General features: G+C 52.4%; 1 protein-coding gene across 1 annotated transcript in view; it reads left to right on the top strand.

Moving 5' to 3' along the window:
* The first annotated feature begins 2,056 nt into the window (after positions 1 to 2,056).
* The window catches only part of PEMT (phosphatidylethanolamine N-methyltransferase), a 39,235-nt gene continuing 24,017 nt past the window's right edge, over positions 2,057 to 17,274 (top strand). The window contains exon 1 of the mRNA XM_008946488.1: positions 2,057 to 2,158. Within this exon, the coding sequence (XP_008944736.1) occupies positions 2,066 to 2,158 (93 nt within the window). The 5' untranslated portion in view covers positions 2,057 to 2,065. The remainder of the gene's footprint in view (positions 2,159 to 17,274) is intronic.

The following is a 17,274-nucleotide window of genomic DNA, read 5'->3' as shown; positions in this document are numbered from 1 at the left end:
TGCCCATGCAGCTCTCACTGAGCTGTCTGTGCAGCTCTCAGCCAAAGTGCCCATGCAGGTCTCACCTGGGTGCCCAGGCAACTCTCACCCGGGTGCCCATGCAGCTATCACCAGGATGCCCGTGCAGGTCTCACCCAGGTGCCCATGGAGCTCCTGCCCAGGCACCTCTGCAGCTCTTATGAGTGCCTATTTACCTCTCACCCAGGTGCCCCTGCAGGTCTTGCCCTTCCTGACTTTGGGCCTAGGGGCAAACGTTTGCCACCGTTATTTATCACTGGTCAGGGAGGAAGGAGTGAAGTTGAATGTTCTGTGCCCAGCAGCTTGCAGAGACAGCTCATCCTGATGGGCTCCCTTTTTATCCCTAAAAGCTCATACCAGGAACAGGCCAATCTGCCTCCCACTGGCAGCGGCGAGTTTGGTTGTTGAGGAGGAGAAAAGAAGGTGAGTGCTGTGTGTGAATGATGTTGCCAGGCAGGAGTTTGTAGGTCAAGAAGCTTTTGTTCAGGCAGTGCTGGCAGTGTGCTCAGCACCGTACGAAAGAAGCTGTCCTAGTCCCACGGGTTTGCCATTGAAGTGGGACCAGACAGTTCGGCCCCAGCAGCTGTCTGGGTGCCCAGGTTGTGGCTTGAGAGTCTGGCTTTGAAGGGATGAGGTCTGATGGCAAAGGGCTGCTCGGGCATGAAGGGAAGGGAGGAGAGGCTGGGGAAGGTGGGAGTAAGGGGAGATGTGTTATGGGTGAGGATCGGACCCTGGGGGCTGTTCCCATAGCTCCAAAACTTGTGTCCTGAGGGCTGGAATGAAGGAACATGAGGGAGCTGGGGCTGGAGTGGTTTGGAGGCAGTTGGACCCCCATGAGGATCCATGGCCCCCCCGTTTCCCTGGGGCAGTACAGCCTCTGCTCGTGCCCTTTGCACCGCGGGCACTCGTGGCTGTGCAGGAGGCACCCAGAGCAGCTGGACGTGCCCCAGGACAGTGTAGGAGCATTCCCAGGGCCTGTGCTGCAAGAGGCAGCAGGTTTAGCAGCCCTGCTCCATGAATCCCACTGCAGCTCTGGTTCCTTCAAAGAACCCATGAGGAGCCAGTGGGAATTTCTCTCCTGGACAGGGGAGGAGGAGCTGATGCCTTTTGGAGCCTTTCCTGTCCCTTGGCATCTGAAGGACTTGCAAACACAGCTGTGTTTGGGGAGCAAAAACCTTCCATGTCTCGATGTTGTCTTGATTTTGATTCAAGCGAGGGAACGGCTTGGGCTGGACTATTTTGTCTTTTGTTTTCAAAGTTTCTGGAGAAAAAAAAAAAGACACTGTCTGGTTTTCATCCAAATACCACTGCAGGGAGAGGGGGCGGGAGGGAGAAGCAGCACAGCTTATTGCATGTAAAAATGCTGACAATGTCATGGAGCCATCCTGGGAAAAATATCTCTTTCTTGAAAGGAGAAAGGGGAAAAACCAGCAAGCTTGGAGGTTTTGTTGTTGTTGTTGTCATTAATAAGACAGGAAAGTCTTTGGTAGCTTCTATCAGTGCGAGTGCATCTCCCTGACTGTGGAGAGGGGTTTCCACCAGTCTTGCTTTATGGAAGGCAGGTTGGAGGCTGACACAGTTCAGTGCCTGGAGTTTCCACACAGACTAACACTCCTGGGCCAGTCCTCCATCCCCTGGGATGCTGAGGAAAAGGGTTTCCTGTCCTGCAGCTTGCAAACACACTCGAGTTGGCAGCTGCCCCATAGCACTGCTGCTCGTCCTCACAGCAGCAGTGTCCTCACACTGCCCAGGTCCTTCTGGGCACTGCTGCCAACAGGGGCTCCCTGAGAGCCCGGTGCCCCCGAGATGTGGGAGGAGCCAGCTTGGAGGAGCCCCCCCTCCTCCTTCTCAGCACTGCACCCCAACACAGCACTTTGCAAGCCATAGCAACACCTCATGGGGGGCTGTTAAAAGATTTGTCCCCCCTTGCGGGGCACCTGATGCGTTTGAGATGAAGTGCCCCATATTCAGGCACAACCCCCAGTGTCCCCACGGGCACCTGCACCCCCAGTAACTGCCTCTCCCCCCCCAGGTGGATGTGACAGCCATGGCACGGCTCTTCGGCTACGTGGATGTGACTGACTCTGGCTTCATTGTGGCTGTGCTCTCCATCGCCTTCAACCCCCTCTTCTGGAACGTGGTAAGAGCCACCTGCCTGCCAGCAGCCACCTTATCTTTAACCTTCCTTTGCCAGGGAACTCTTCTGGGCTGTGCTGGAGGAAAATCTCTTGTGAAAAGTCTGCTGGGCTGGGTTAGAGGAGTGGTGTTCAGTTGTTAGGTGTTAGAATTGGGTGAGCAGGGAGCTGGGCTGCAGAGAGAGCTCCTGGTGCTGGGGATGGCTGTGTCACAGAGGAGGGAAGAGTGGGAGCCAGCACGGGATGCAGAAGGAATTAGGAGCTGAGCTTGGGAGAGGGGCAGAGCAATCAGACCTGTCCTTTAGCCACCACCTGCCACACCTCCCACTCCAGCAGCTGGGCACTGGTCACCACTGGAACCCAGCATAAGTGGTGCTGACCCTTGGGGTACACTGGGTATATGGCCCACTGCTTCCCCTTGAAATATATTGGCAGCTGGTTGTGTGGGTGGTAGGAAGCAAAACCAGTCAGCCAAAAGTGAACCTGAAGAAATTCCTCCTCCTTTATGCTGAGCAACCTCTTCTAGTTGCAGATGTCCCTGCTCCCTGCAGGGGGGTTGGACTAGAGGACCTTTTAAGGTCCCTTCCAACCCAAACCATTCTATGATTCAAAGTCCGGCAGAGAGCTGCAGAGCTGGCAACAAGCCAGCCCAAAGCAGGAGCAAGGGTACCTGTGGATGGGTGACGCTGGGTGTCCCTGTGGGTGCCATTGTGCTTCAGGAGCTGAGACTGGAGGAGCCTCTGCTGCCTTTTGCTGCTGCAGCTTGCTGCCTCCCTGCAAGAGCAGCGAGAATCGTCGCTGGCCCTGTTTTGGAGCGTTGCAGAGCCAACATACCAAGCAGGGTGCCCAGGCTGGCTGCAGCACGAGGTGACTCCCACCCCACGGCACCCCTGGCAGCACAGCTGAGCTCTGGGATGAAACCTTCCAACCAGCACTCATGGGAACGGGATGTCATCTGGGCCAAGATTCCCCAGACTATCCGCCAAACCTCCCCGCGGGGATTCTCACCCCGGGGAAGTCTCCTTAAAGAGGCCTTGTTTTTCCAGAGGGGGAGGACTCAGCTCTCTCTGAGTGTGGGGGCTCTTGAGATTGTCTCACGCTGGGCTTTGGAAGAGCGAGGCTCTCCTGGCTGTGAGTCACTTTGGAAACCTCTGTCGGAGCTCTTTGTTGCAGCCTCCCTAATTTTTCATGCAACTCGTTATTGAACAGTCTCACGGTGTCTGAAATGTGAACTAGAACATGCCACATTATTTCGACTGCAGAGTCATCCTGTAGCATAAAGAATCAATGAGCAAGAAGATTCAGGATGTGGTCTCTGCGTGGAGAGAACGGCTCCAGTGAGCAGCTGTACAAAAGGGAAAGGGAAAAAAAAAAAGTACTTTATTAGCATCTGCTGCCACGCCTGCGATTCGTGGGACGCCTGCAGCTTGGGAAATAGCTTTGCTTTTTGGATCAAGAGTTTGGCTGCTGCTAAAGGACAGGGAAAGCTGATGTAACAGCAGGAAGTTCATTGCTCTGCGTTGCTGTTGTCCCCTTCCAGTGTCTGAAGAGCTGTTGGCGGCAGGTGGCACTGCAAGCAAGACGTGCAGGGCCTGTGCCTGGGAGCAGAAGGCATCTCTGCGTGGCTTTGCAGTGAGCAACCTGAGCTGGTGTGTTGGTGGAAAGCTCTGGGGAGGTGAGAGTGGCACTAGATGTTTCCCTGGCTGGAACAGGCCTGGTGGCACTCGCAGTCCGTGTGCTTCCATCCACACACTTGCTCTGCCCGGGTCCCTGAGCATCTCCCTGGTGTTTTGGGGCTCTGCTGGTCCCACTGTAGGGCTCAGACTGCTGGAAGGCTCTTGCAGAGGGGCTGTGAGACCTGCAGCCCTGAGCAAGACCCTGTTATCGGTGTGTTTTGGCAGGAGTGGCCCTGGCCATCCCTGGATTTTCCTTGACCTGCTTCCTTGACCTCCTCCCTGTCCTTTTTTCCATGTGATCAGTGTCGCTTGCACCCAGCCAGCAGCCTTTCTTTCCTTCTTTCCATCCTTGCACAGGCTCCCTTTGTCTTTTAAAATTTGAGTTCCTTCCTGGCAGCTGAGATTGCTTCTGCATCTGAATTATTTTGAGCTTGCAAGAGCTTTAGTGCAAAAACTAGATTTTTATGCAGTGCCAAGCACTCTCCACACTCTGTGCTTAATAAGTAATGTGGGACCCTGGTCCAAAAACCTCCTGTGCATGAAATTCCTGATTTGGGTAGAAACTGGGTGGGGATGCACTGATTTAGTTTAGTGTCTTCCTTCCCCATGTCTGCTGAACTCTGGCCAGGTCTGCCTCTTGCAGAGTTTGGCCCCGGGTTGTCCTCTCTGTGCAGCACCTGGGAATAAATATGTGGTGGGGAAGCCCCAGCTCCACGTGGTGCTCAGCTGATGGAGAGGCACATCTCCAGGCCTTGAGCATGGGGACAAAGCACAGACTCCAAAGGCTGGGGGGGAGTGTGGTTCTGGAGAAAACCCTGATGCTGATCAGGTCAATTTATGTACTTTGGCTAAAGAGCAATTTAGAGAACCAGAGCCTAAGTGGGGCAATTTGCAGGATTCCAGCTGGGCTGTGCTGATGCTCCCTCCTGTTCTCCACAGAGGAGAAAAGCTCACCAAAAAAAGCCTCAAGACTCCCTGTTCTCACCTTCTTCCCTGTAGGCATGTCCCAGGGGATACCTTGAATGTCACCCTGGGGTCACCCGCTGCGTTTCCTCACCAACCCCAGGGTTTACACCCCCTCTTGTGTGCTAATTAAAATCCTGCTCATCCCCAGGTGGCCCCCAGGTTACATGTCTGTGGCACAGCTTGCATGTTTTCCTGCACTATTCTCTGGTTTTTCCTTCTATTTTTTTCCATCTCTGCTCCTTGTGCTGTCTCTCCTTTCCCACCCATCGTGGCTGTTACAAAAGGACCTGCTGGGAGCCCTGATCCCGTGTGAGGCACAGTGCAGGCAATACCCCAAAATGCAGCAGCAGAGCAGTTTTGGGGATGATGTCACTTAAAACTTCCCAAGGATGTTCAACACAGCCAGGAGACCTGAGCTGTCATCGGGCTGTTGATGGGCACCCGGCGAGGAGCAGGCACAGTTCTGGAGCTGTGCCATAAAATGTTAATGAGGTCAGAGCAGGAAAAAAACTTCAACAGATCCCATCTGTGTTTGGAAAGCTGCGGAATGATCAGAGAAACTTCCCATCCCTTGGTGACCGAGGAAGGTATTAAATAACAGCTCCTCGGGGACAAACGTTTCCCAGCCAGGAGAGGCAGATAACCTGCATGCAGGAGGCTTTACAGAGTTCGCTGAGCCTTGGCACTCAGGGAGTTTCTAGAAAGCTGGAAGGTTTCTGACATTCTCAGTAGCAAACAGCCAAGTGGCATAGCCATGAGCCAGGTAGTCTGACGTCGGTCACCACGCAAGCGAGTTTCAAGTGGGGAGCGCATCCATCAGCAATCTTTTTTCTTGATTTGAGCCTCTTAAAAATTTATGGCTGGCGTCACTATGGACTGATTTAGAAATGGAACATCTTTAGCTGCTGCCCGAGAGCTTGCTCCTCCTGCCACCTCCAGTGACCCCCTCGCCTCTCGGAGGAATCTGCAGGGCGAAACCTCAAATCTCACAGTTGGGAACAGGCTTAGTGTCATTTAGCATGATTTTAAAGAAAATAGACCCCATCAGACAGAAGTGATTTTGTTCTTCAAGGTTGCAGCTTTTCCTGTTCTGGGTAACAAGATCTCTGTTCTCAACTTCTGTCAAGTGTTTAAACTGCATGAGGTTTTGATTAAAGAAGTGGTTGCACAGGGACCTGGGCTGACAACGCCTGGCTCCTGATGGATGTGTATCTCTTGGTTCATTTATTTTTAATTTCCCATCCTTTTCTCCTTCTTTGGAGACTGGAGGAATCCACCAAGTGGATAAGAATTGCTTGCACTGGTGGGGAAGGGGGGTGTCTGCAGGTGCTGGCAGGCCAATTTCCCCTCCCTCTGACCACTTCTTGCTAAATTTGGAGGAAGGTGCCTGGCCTGAAACCTCCTCACACTGCGAGGAAGTTGTCAGAAGCCCCGGAGCTGTTGGGATTCAGACCTCAGTGAGCCAAACTCCGAGAAATCTCTGGGGGACAGGAGAGAAATGCCTGATGCTGAGGGATTTCAGCAGCTTTACTGTCTGTCTTACAGAAGGGAAGGACTGAGCGGTGCCTTGATGACACCTCACTGGGGAAAGGAGATTGCAGGGTATGAAGTGGCTGTGCAAGGGCTGGAGCAGCAGGCAGAGCCTCATGGGGAGCACACCTCGCTTAGCTGGAGTTCACAGGGTTGGGAGATGAACGAGTTGGAGTGATTTATTGATTTTTTTTTTTGCCTTTAAATTCTGTGTACCTGGCAGAGTTTCATGTGCTCCCCCACAAACCTCTGCCTGGCCGCAGCTGTGGGTGAGAGCAGAAAACCAGCCCTCAACCATCTTCTGGAAAGTGCTTTTAGATCCCCACGTAGGAGCCACAGCACAGCGACGATGATGATCTGCTTATAACAGATGCCAGATCAATGGCAGGGCTTCAAGCTACGCTGGAAGGCAGTTTGAGTGCAGAAAGTGTTTCTTTATTGGGGTAAAGCTGGGCTTGCAGCGAGGCTGGGCTTCGCTCTTGCATCTCCGGTCTTAAAATGTCACCACCAGCTCTGATGCCTTTCATCTTTTGTGCGGGGAGAGAACGCACGTTGTTCATAATTGGACTCTCTGCCAGGCAGCAATAGCCATTTTCATTTCCTACGATGCCTGAGAAAGACTAAGGATTTGCTTGCTTTTTTTCCCCTTTCTCCCCCAAAGAGCATTTAGTGGCAGTTTTCTTGGGGGTGACTTGGGCTTTGCAGCGACGCTGGAACGCGTGCGGCGAGCGGCATCGATTCTCCGGCCGGCTCCTAACAGGGAGGGTCCTGCCTGGGTGTGGAACTGTTGTGCCTCTTTGGTTCCTAAATTTAGAATTTAGCATTTCCAGCCTGTCGGCACCGCTGTGAGTGGCGTAACAGGCACCGAAACTGGGTCGCATCCTCCGGCCTGCCAGCTGGAGTGACACAATTAGGAGTGCTGTCACCTTGAGGGAGAGCCACATCCTTCATCCCAGCACTGCTTCCCTGCAGCCTCCCAGCTAGGGGTGCTGGTGTTTTCATCTAAATCCTCTTGAAGAAGCCGTGAAATATCTTTTTATGATGCCCTTGCAGGCTGAGATGCCTGTGATGGGGGAGGGGGATTAGGGAGCCCAGCCTGGCCGGGCAGCTGGGAGCTGAGGTGCTTCATCTGTGTGTCGAGCCAGGCAGGGTCTTGGCCCTTGGGGCTTCAGGAGAGGCAGTGACAATCATTTGAGCAGCCAGTGTGTACAGATAGCTGCTGAGGAAGGGTGTGCTTGGGTGGCTGAGCCCATTCTGTGCCCATCTTTAGCATGTGGATTTGGGATCCAGCTGGTGTGCGACGTGCCTGCTCAGCATTTCTCTAAACTGAGGTCAGAAGCTGTTTCTTACCTCACGGTCCCCTGTGGATCAGGGCCAAACTGTCCCAAAAAACAACCTCCTTTTTTTAGCTTCTGCAGAATTCTTCTTTAGAAACCCAGGGTGTTTGTTGTATATAATGTACTTTTCTTGCTTAGTGTTTTAAAAATAAACTGCAAGCTGCTGGCAGCTTTGCTGGAATAAGTCACCACATGCACAGAAGATGAAAAAAAATATTTAAGCCAAGAATCTTGTTTTCATATGCATCAGAGAATTATCTGTAAACCCTAGAAGCTGGGAGAGGCCCTTTCCTCTCTGTCCCACTCCATCCCTAACCTGCCATGCTGCTGCTAAACATATGTACTTACAGAATCCCAGCATGGTGGGGTTGGAAGGGACCTCTGGAGATCATCTCATCCAACCCCCCTGCTCCAGCAGGTCACCCACAGCAGGGTGCCCAGGATCACATCCAGGAATCTCTCCAGAGAGGCTGCCTCTCTGGGCAGCCTGCTCCCGGCTCAGGCACCCTCAAAAATTTTTTCCTTCTATTCTGACGGAACTTCCTGGGTTCCAGTTGGTGCCTGTTGCCCCTTGTCCTGCCACTGGGCAGCACTGACAAGAGTCTGGCCCCATCCTCTTGACCTCCACCCTTTATGTAGTGCTAAACATTGATAAACACTTTCTCCTGCTGATGAGGTGCTGCTCAATGATGTTAGTCTGTGAAATGGCAAGTCTATGACTACCTGCAACTCATGAGACAAGGCAAAAAACGCAGCTGGAGGCAAAAAAAGAAAGCAGCATCATCTTCTCAGACCAGGAGTCATTGAAGACAGCACCTCCCGTGTGGCCCTGGGCTTGGGCAGCATTTGTGCCCAGCCCTGGAGCTGGGTGCTGCTGGAGTCCTGAGCAGAGAAACCCTTTGACTCCCATCCCCAGGACGTCATGGGCTTCCCAGATTTTGTGCCTGCTGCAGCCGCAGGCGTGAGCTGGCTGGTTTCAGCCATGCCATGTCACAGAGCATTTAGAGGAAACCTGCCCAGTTCCCAGAAGGATGTGATCTCCCAAAATAGGCTGCTTTGATGAAGAAATGTGGACACGCAGTCTGCTGGGTGTTCTTGGGAAGTTATTTCCACAAGACCTGCTACCCAGCTTCTGCCAGAGTACAGTCACATCTCCTGGGTGCCTGGAAACGCCAACTGGGGAGGGAGGCCTTGGAATTTCCTGGGAGGGGGTTCTGGTTCTGGCTTGAGGCAGGCTGGGGGCACACAGGGTTGGCACCCCGAAGAAAACTCTTCCTTGTTTTCTCTCTTTTCTCCCCCCTGATGAGCTCTGAGGGGACACTTCCCCCCTCCACTGCTCACACAGCAATTGCAAATGGGTAGTGGGTTAGTAACTATCAGTGAAGCAGCCCCCTCCTTCTCCTTTCCACCTCTGTTGTGTGCCCAGTGATGAGTAGCTGGAAGTGGCACTTGGCAGGGGTATCCTGAGTGTGAAACCAGATCGTTCAGCAGCCCTTGGTGGGCACTGGTTCCTGGTAAATGTTAGGAGCCTCATGTCAGGTAAAGCACACAAGTGCCTGCACTCCCCCTGGAGCTGCCTGCCTGCCTCAGCTCCCCAGCATTCCCCTTTCTAATGCAGCCAGACAAAGCTATAAAGCCCCTGTGCCCCAGCCTAGGGAGAAATAATTGATTTTTGGAAGCTTTGTGTTGGTGGAGGACCAGAGCTATGGACACAGCTGCTGCCTGATTTTCCTTTTCCCTGCCAAGCCTTCTGAACTTCTGCTTGCTCATGTGCAAGGAAAGAGGAGCAGAAAATTAGGAATTTGGTTGCTAGAAGAGCTGGAAGCCCCAGGTTTGTGTGTGTGTGTGTCTGTGGCTTTGTGAAAATCCCTCATTCTCCCAGCAGATGTTGGGGTCAAGGAGAGGAAAGCTGGTGGGAGCTCTTGATTTTCCTGAACCTCCACGGTGCATTATGTACTCGTCTGGATTTGGCAATATGTTGCTTGGGTTTTTTCCTTGCAAAACCTTTTTTTCTTCCTTCTTTTTACTCCTCCAGAGCAGGGAGGATGCAGCCGTGGGCTTGTTCTGCAGGTTGGGACATGTGAGCTGCTGCTTTGTCTGGCTGAAGGGTTTTCACTCACGCTCTGCGTAGGCCCATTCATGTTTGGTGTGATCCTTTTTGAGCTTTTGGGAAGAAAAAGCAGGCTGCGAGCAGCTCACACCCCTGAAGTGGGTGAAATGGAGATGGGTTTTAGCAATTTTCTCTGCCTTTGGCTCTTGTGAGGAAGCCTGGCTGTCAGGGCTCTCCGAATGCCTTCGTCGCCTCCTTTGTGCGGTGGGAGGTTTGCTCATTATCTGGTTTGTGCTTCGCTTATAAAAGGACCTGTAATTGTAGCAGCTCCTTGCCATAAAAGCACAAAGACATTTTCAGGGAAGGAAAACCTACATGAAGCTTTTATGATCCTTTCCAGTCCTCCTTCTGCCTACTTTTCTCTCTTCCTGTCCTTTCTGCAGCATCAGCTCTGGTGCTCGGCGTGACTGCCTCTGGCTCAAGCCTCTCCTTTGCTATAGAAATGCCCCTTTTAGAAAGAAAAAGTTGAGCATCCTCCTCATCAGTCTTGTCGGGTGAAGAGAAGAGGGACCCCAAATCCCACCATGTAGTCGGATGTTCCTGTTCCCACCTCTTCCCTCAGAGCTGTGTTTTCTGCGGTGAGTCTGACAGCAGAGGCTCAGTCTGTAGAATCCTGGGGAGGATTTTGAACTGGGGGAAAAAAAACCCCAAACCTGTCCTTCTGCCTGTGACTACCGTGTTCCCCTGTGAAAGGAATGGAGTAATACCAGCTCAGATCACCTTGAGGCACGCGTGGCTGTTCCGATTAAAAACGGAATGACCTCAGACGAGATACAGTATTTTTAACTACGAAGCATTCCTATTAAGTGCCCTTTCCTGTTTATTTTTACCAGGACATTGTTTTAATGACTGCAGAGTTACTCATTTGATTCCCAGAGCTGGAGAGCAGCGATGATTTAGTTTCATTTCGAGTCATGCAATTGTTTTCCAGATAGTGATGTAGTCGGAAGCCGAAGCGAGCGCGTTGCCCAACAGAACGTTACTGCCCTGCCTGCACCCATCAGACTTTGGCCCCTAGTGTGGATGTTTGGGGATCCTTAGCTGGGAGGAATTGCTCAGCCTTCCATCCATCTCCGTGCAGGGCTCTGGTGTGGTTGCATGGAGTGGAAGGCTGTAGGAGGGTTTGAGTGCTGCAGGAAGGGCTTGGGTGTGGGTCTCAGCACTGGGCTTTGAGGCTGCACAAGGGGGAAGGAGCTCCTGTGGGGTGCAGGTCACTGGGTCAGGGGGTGACTCATTGTTCCTTCAGCTTTTGGGTTACGTTCCTCACATTGAACAAATACCCTGAGGCACGTGCTGAAGCACATCAACACCCACAGGAACCCCAGTGATAACCCCAGCAAAGCACAGACAAGGGGGTGACTCATTGTTCCTTCAGCTTCTGGGTTACCTTCCTCGCGTTGAACAAATACCCTGAGGCACATGCTGAAGCCCATCAACACCCACAGGAACCCCAATGATAACCCCAGCAAGCCACAGACGTTTGGGGGTTGCCTTTAACCCTTCAGGTGGCTGTTACCGGTCGTGCCGCGCGGTTTGGACATCTCCTCCCCGAGGAGAGGGGAACAGGCCCCCCGCCGTACGGAAAGATCAGATTGTCCCTCTCTATTGTTGGCCACCGGGACGTCGCAAACGTCTGTCCTGGGCACCGTGGGAAATGTTCCCAGGGGAGGCTTAACACCCAGCGTGGAACGTGAGACGGCGAGCACGAGAGGATGGGTGGCCCCCCAGCAGGCAGCTGGGGCAACCAGTACCTCTCTTCCAACGAACTCTCACTCCTCTGCGAAGGGGTGTTGGATTTCCTTGGCGTTCTGTGCTCTGCGAGGCATATTTATTTTGTTTCTCCCCCCCTTTCCCCGTCCCCCCCTCGCCGCTCCCCGGGGAAGCGATGAGAGAGTACACGCTGTCCAGAGGATGGGTGTGTTGGGAGTCCTTATTAGCGGACTTAATTCCAGAGAATTAAACCCTAATTTCACAAAAGGGCAGCGGGCGAGCGGCAGCAGCTCTGGGAGAAGCTGCGCTGGCTCTGTGTGTTGTTTGCAAATGGCACAAGAAGTCCTGGTCTCAGTCCCAGTCCTGATCATTGGAGTATTACAACCAAAAGATTAATTATTGTGTTTCTTTACCATTTAGAACAATTACAAAGTAGTGTGTATGTCTCCTTTACCACGCCATCACTTGTGCCTCGGCTTGTTTTGGTTTTGGTTTTAACCAGGGCTTGAAAATGTTCCTAATCCACTTCACCTTCCGACAGCCCCGCTGCAAAATGTGCCTCCACGACACCCGTCATTGTTTCTCCCTGAATTAATTGTTGTGTGTAATTGCGACCTGCTGCGGGACGCTGTCTTGCTCTGTTAAAAAGGGAGATGCTAATGAAGAACATTGGGTACCACGTTAGAGGAGAGCAAGGCTGGACTCGCTGGGACGTGTACTCGGCGTACTGTGATTGCCAGCCCGGGCAGAAGTGGTGTTTCTGTCTCTCCTCAGCCACTGGCTAATGATTGTAATTTTTACTTGCTGAGAAACTCTGGATATAACGGACTTCATTAACAGATACATGAGATGCTACCAGGCCTGCGTTAGGGGGAGAGAGGAAGAAAACAACCCCTGCGTGGAGGCAATTTTATCATTTATTTGTAGCAATAGGAGCGATCCAGAATTAGTTCAGATTCGGCAGCGTGGCTAATGAGCTGGGCTGAGCTGGAATCCAAGCAAACCTATTAGCGAGAGCAAACTGCAAAGATGATGCCCGGGTCTGAAAACCCTCACTTCAAACACAAGATCCCAGGCAGTGCTGGGGTGGCTCGGCAGCTTGCTCTCCCTCTGCTCTGTGGTTGTGTGCTGATACGTTTGTGTCTCAAGAGGTTTCTGCTCGCTGATCACCCCCAGCCTTCCTCCATCCCCTTCTCTCTCTGCCAGCTCCTTCTTACTCATACATAGGGTGAACTGAAGCTTCAGATTTGATCTTGAAGGCGATAGAGCCAAAGTGTTTCCACTCCCATCTGCTTGAAGAACTGCCCAACTTGAAATACTGCAGCATCCAGCCTCAGTTTTGGATTGCAGGCAGTGGCCCATCTGCAGGCCCAGCTGGCTGGGGACATGGTGACAGAGCTGGGTGCTCACACTGAGACCTGAGCATATATCTTCAGCTAAATACAGGTCATACAGGAGGGAAAAAAGGGACTTCAATTAGCTGATGTCTCTGGAATAGCTTTATACGGTCTCTGCCGTGAATCAGAAGCTGCAAGAAATGTCAGAGTCATTAGATGACCTCAGTCTCCTTTTACCTGGAGCCAGTGAAGGCTTGTCTCCATTCAGTTCAGTACGAGGATATTTCTTACATAGGATGTGCTTGCTGAAGACTGTCCATCTTTATTCCAGCTAGAATAACTGTATTTTAATCAGGCTGACCTTATTTGTGAGGGCGACAGCGATCGGAGCTGGAGGTTTGCAGCAATCTTTGACGAGCGAGATGGGTCCTTTGTGATGAAGACAGAAAGCTTTGTCCCCACATTTAAAACCAGACCCAAGGCGTTGGAGGTCGGCAGCGAATTCAGAGGGACTTGACCTCAGCACTGCGGATCCACTGGGATCCAGGGTCTGATTTGGAAACAACGCAGCGGAGCAGAGGCATGAGAACAGAAGGGAAATCTTAAAAAAAAAAAAGAGAGAGGGAAGCGTTTGTCTTGTAACGTGGCATTTGTACTGAGTGCTGGCTGACAGTGTGGTGCAGCAAAGAGCTTGTCTTTCTCAATCGATGCCAGTTCAAACATCGTCAGTGCTATTGTTGGAACACTTTGTTTGAAAATGGGTCTTTTGGGTAGACGGCCTGTTTCGGTACAGTCGCTGTGTGTATAACACTTCAGGCATTTTCCCCAGCTTTGCTTTTTTTAGTGGTGCATGAGTAACAGGGAAAAACAAATACGCAAATACAGGATGTGAGATGGGCAGAACGGTCTCGGTCACCCGAGAGACCGACACACGCTTCTGCTTCTGGTTGGTTTGGGAAGGCGCCTGCTATGGGCTGCCTGAGCAAAGTCAGACCTGTTTTGCTCAGAGAAAACTCTCCAAGCTTCAGAAAAAAATGTCTGGAAATCAGAGGTTCGTGGTTTTCTGTGTGTGCAGTAGGAAGCTGAGTGTGGGCCAAGTCATCTGGGCATGGAAGATGAGGGGAAAAAAATCTGGCAAAAATGCTTCCCTGACCTGTGCGTGGGATGCTCATCCAGCAGCATTTGCCTTCCCTCTGGGCTCTAGCAGAGCCCCAAATCCTTGTGCAGGGTGAGTGAGTGCCATTCTCTCATCTCAAGAGATTATTTTATTAGGTTGTACTATGGGATTTGAGGAGCTGGGTGGGTCCCTGTTCCCTCCCCCTGCAGCCTGTGTCCCTCCTGGTGCTTGCCAATCCCCACCACATCCCAGACTGGGACTGGAAAGGTCCTTCCCCATCCCATGCTGTGCTCTGGAGAAATCATTATTTCACAAATATTTTTTCCATGGTTTTTGTTGGCTGGGAGAGACTGTTTGGACCGTGCAGGCCAATTCCCTGTGGCTGGAGCACATCGCCCTTCCCCTGCTCAGTCTTGGGGAGCTGCTCATAAGAACCCCCTATGCCCACTCTCAAAATTAATTAACACAGCTCGTTCTGGGTCACGCAAAATCACCTGCCTTCAGCTTCCAGCTCTTTGGACATAAATCATGAGCTCCTTGCCTTGAGGAGAAACTGTTCAGATTTTGTGTTGGAAATTGCTGGCAAATACAGCCCATATTCTGTGTCATTTTTGTTTTTATTGAAAAGGAGAGGACGTGGCTCATGGAACATAGATGGACCTGGCCTACCTGGGCGTATGTTTAGCAGGAGCTTGTTTTTATTGCAACGAGCTAATGAGATGGTACTTTGACAAATCACATAAACACTATTAGAGAAATGAAATTTATTATCTAGCTCTTTATCATGAGTGGATTCAAGGCAAAGACTTGTGTGGAGATAATCTCAAGGGATGGCTCTGAGGTAAAGTGTACCTTGTCCTTATGAAACCCTTACCTGTTTATCTGCCAGCTTCTTTTGTTTCCCCAACTCAAGGCTGTTGGCTGAGGTGACCTGTGCTGTTTCAGTCCAATTACTTTTGCTGGGGATCAATGCAGAGAGAGGTTATTTTTTAGGCTCAACTCAGAGATGGTAGAGGCAGGCTGGTTAGTTTTTTTTTTTAACAATCATCTTTCCACTTCTAACCAAGTGGAGTCACTTTACTCCTCTCCCTGCGTCAGGGTGCTCAAACTAGACCCTGTTGACCCCCTCGGCGCCAGTTTCGTCAGGGAAAAGTCACTAGAAGAGGCACTTCAGCTTGAGTTTCAGCCTCTTAAATCACTCGTTTGGGTGATGGGCATTGCAGGCAGTGAGGGTTTGTCCAGCCAGCTCCTCTCAGCACCACAGATCTGCAGCCAGCCCCTTGGTTTTGGAGAGGAGCCCTCCCTGCCGTCCGCTGGTAGATACTTCTCATCTTCAACCCTTTGGACGTTCTCATGTTTTTGCCTCTTTTTTGTGCATTCCAAGCCTCCGTTTCCACTGGGAGAGCCTGTAAACGTGTGTTGTTTCCCTCTGTGGAGCTCTCTGTCAGCTGGTGTGCAGCCCAGTGGTTCCAGCTGGCTGTTCCTCGCCGCAGCATCGCGGCGTAGCCGGTCCACGCGCCGCCTCGGCTCTCCAAAACCCTGCTGCTGTTTCTTCTGGAGGCAGTAAACACCCACCCCCCATCCAGACCCTGGGAAAGGCAATGGAAAAGTCTTCCTTGAGTCAGATCGACGCCTTCCTTTCCAAACCAAAGCCCTTGGCAGACACGGATGAGTGAAGCCGTCCTGCTCGGCCCAGCTTGCCGACAGCTGTTATTGCCATCCTACCAGTGGGGAGAGGAGAAAGGGGAAAAACTGACTGGTGTGGCCTCCTAGGGAGACCTTTCGTGGCTGAGCCAGCCTGTCCTCATCTCTTGGGACATCTGTCAGGTCTCTGATCATCAGGTCAGGGTGCACAGAGCCTCCAGGCTCTGACAGGAGTCCCTACCCTGCTCCGGCTCCACATGCACAGGCTGTCACCCATTGTCACCAGTGCCCGTTGCTCATCAGCAGTCCAGCTCTGGGTGCATCTTTTCTTGGTGCATTACCATAAAAAAGACCTTTACAAGCTGCGTGGGGAAAGTCTCTGGTGTGCATTGCCTTACAGCTCACACAAAACCATTAAGACGGCGCCTGTCTCTTCTAATATCACTTCGGTGTTTTAATTGCATGAACTGGAAGCTGCTGCTCCAGTACTTGGTGGGGGAACTTCACAGGGCTTTAATCATTTGCTAAAAAGCTTTCGGGCTCCATTACCATCTCATGGCTCTCTGTAATTGAGTGCCTGCGAGTTGAGAAGCCTTCAGAGAAATAACTGTCTCTAGATCAGGTAGTCTAGAGCTGCTGCAGCTCTCCCCAGTGCAGGCAGGAAGCAATTAAACAAAGTGGAGCCTATCGGGGTGCTGGCAGGAGCTGGCAGCCTGTGACCAGCTCCCCAGGACACTGTGCTGGCAGGAGAGACAGAAGGTGATATGGAGTATGTCCAAAAAAGGGCAACGAAGCTGCTGGGGAAGGGTCTAGAGCCCAAGTGTGGGGAGGAGCAGCTGAGGGAGCTGGGGGTGCTGAGCCTGGAGCAAAGGAGGCTCAGGGGAGACCTTCTGGCTCTGCACAGCTCCTGACAGGAGGCTGGAGCTGGGTGGGGGTCGGGCTCTTCTGCTAAGGAAAAAGTGATATGACAAGAGGAAAGGCTTCAAGTTGTGTCAGGGGAGGTTGGATGTGAAGAAAAATTTCTCCAAAAGGGTTGTCCAGGGCTGTGCCAGGCTGCCCAGGGCAGTGGTGGAGTCCCCACCCCTGGAGGGGTTTCCAAGCTGTGGAGATGTGGTGTGAGGGACACGGGTCAGTGGGGGCCAGGCAGTGCTGGGGATGGTCGTAAAGGTCTCTTCCAATCAAAAGGATTCTATGATTCTATGGTTGCCAGGAGTGCTGGCTTCTCCTCCTGCCTCTGGGAAGTGTCCTGCCAGGGACAGCCCAGCCTGCTTTCCCCAGGCAGCTCTGCCATGCCAGCTTTCCATGGCTTCATGCTTGCCCTGTGACTCCTGCTCCCAGCCAGCCCCAGAGCTGTGCCCACCACGGCTGCACCGTGCAGGCGGGTCCTGTGCTGGGACAGGGGGGAGCAGGAAGGGCCCCTGAGCAGAGCTGTGGTGGGACAGAGGGGCTGGGTGTGACAGGGGGCTTTGGGAAGGCTGGCTGGCAGCTTGGATGGGCAGAGGTGGGGGTGGGCAGAGGTGGGGGTGATACTCCCACCCTGCCAGAGGGACAGCAAGCGACAGCACGTGGGACTCAGGCAGCTGGATGAGCAGCCGGCCCCAGTGCTGGAGTGCAGCTGAGAACTGGTGGCTCATAGCATGTGGGAGGTGCTGGATGAGGGATGCAGAAGGGACTGGCCTGCAGAGGCTGGAAGA

Source organism: Merops nubicus, unplaced genomic scaffold, assembly GCF_000691845.1.
Source record: "Merops nubicus isolate BGI_N331 unplaced genomic scaffold, ASM69184v1 scaffold14928, whole genome shotgun sequence".
In the NCBI taxonomy this organism is placed as follows: domain Eukaryota; kingdom Metazoa; phylum Chordata; class Aves; order Coraciiformes; family Meropidae; genus Merops; species Merops nubicus.
Note: the sequence above shows the minus strand (reverse complement) of the source record. Positions and strands in the feature narration are given on the sequence as shown.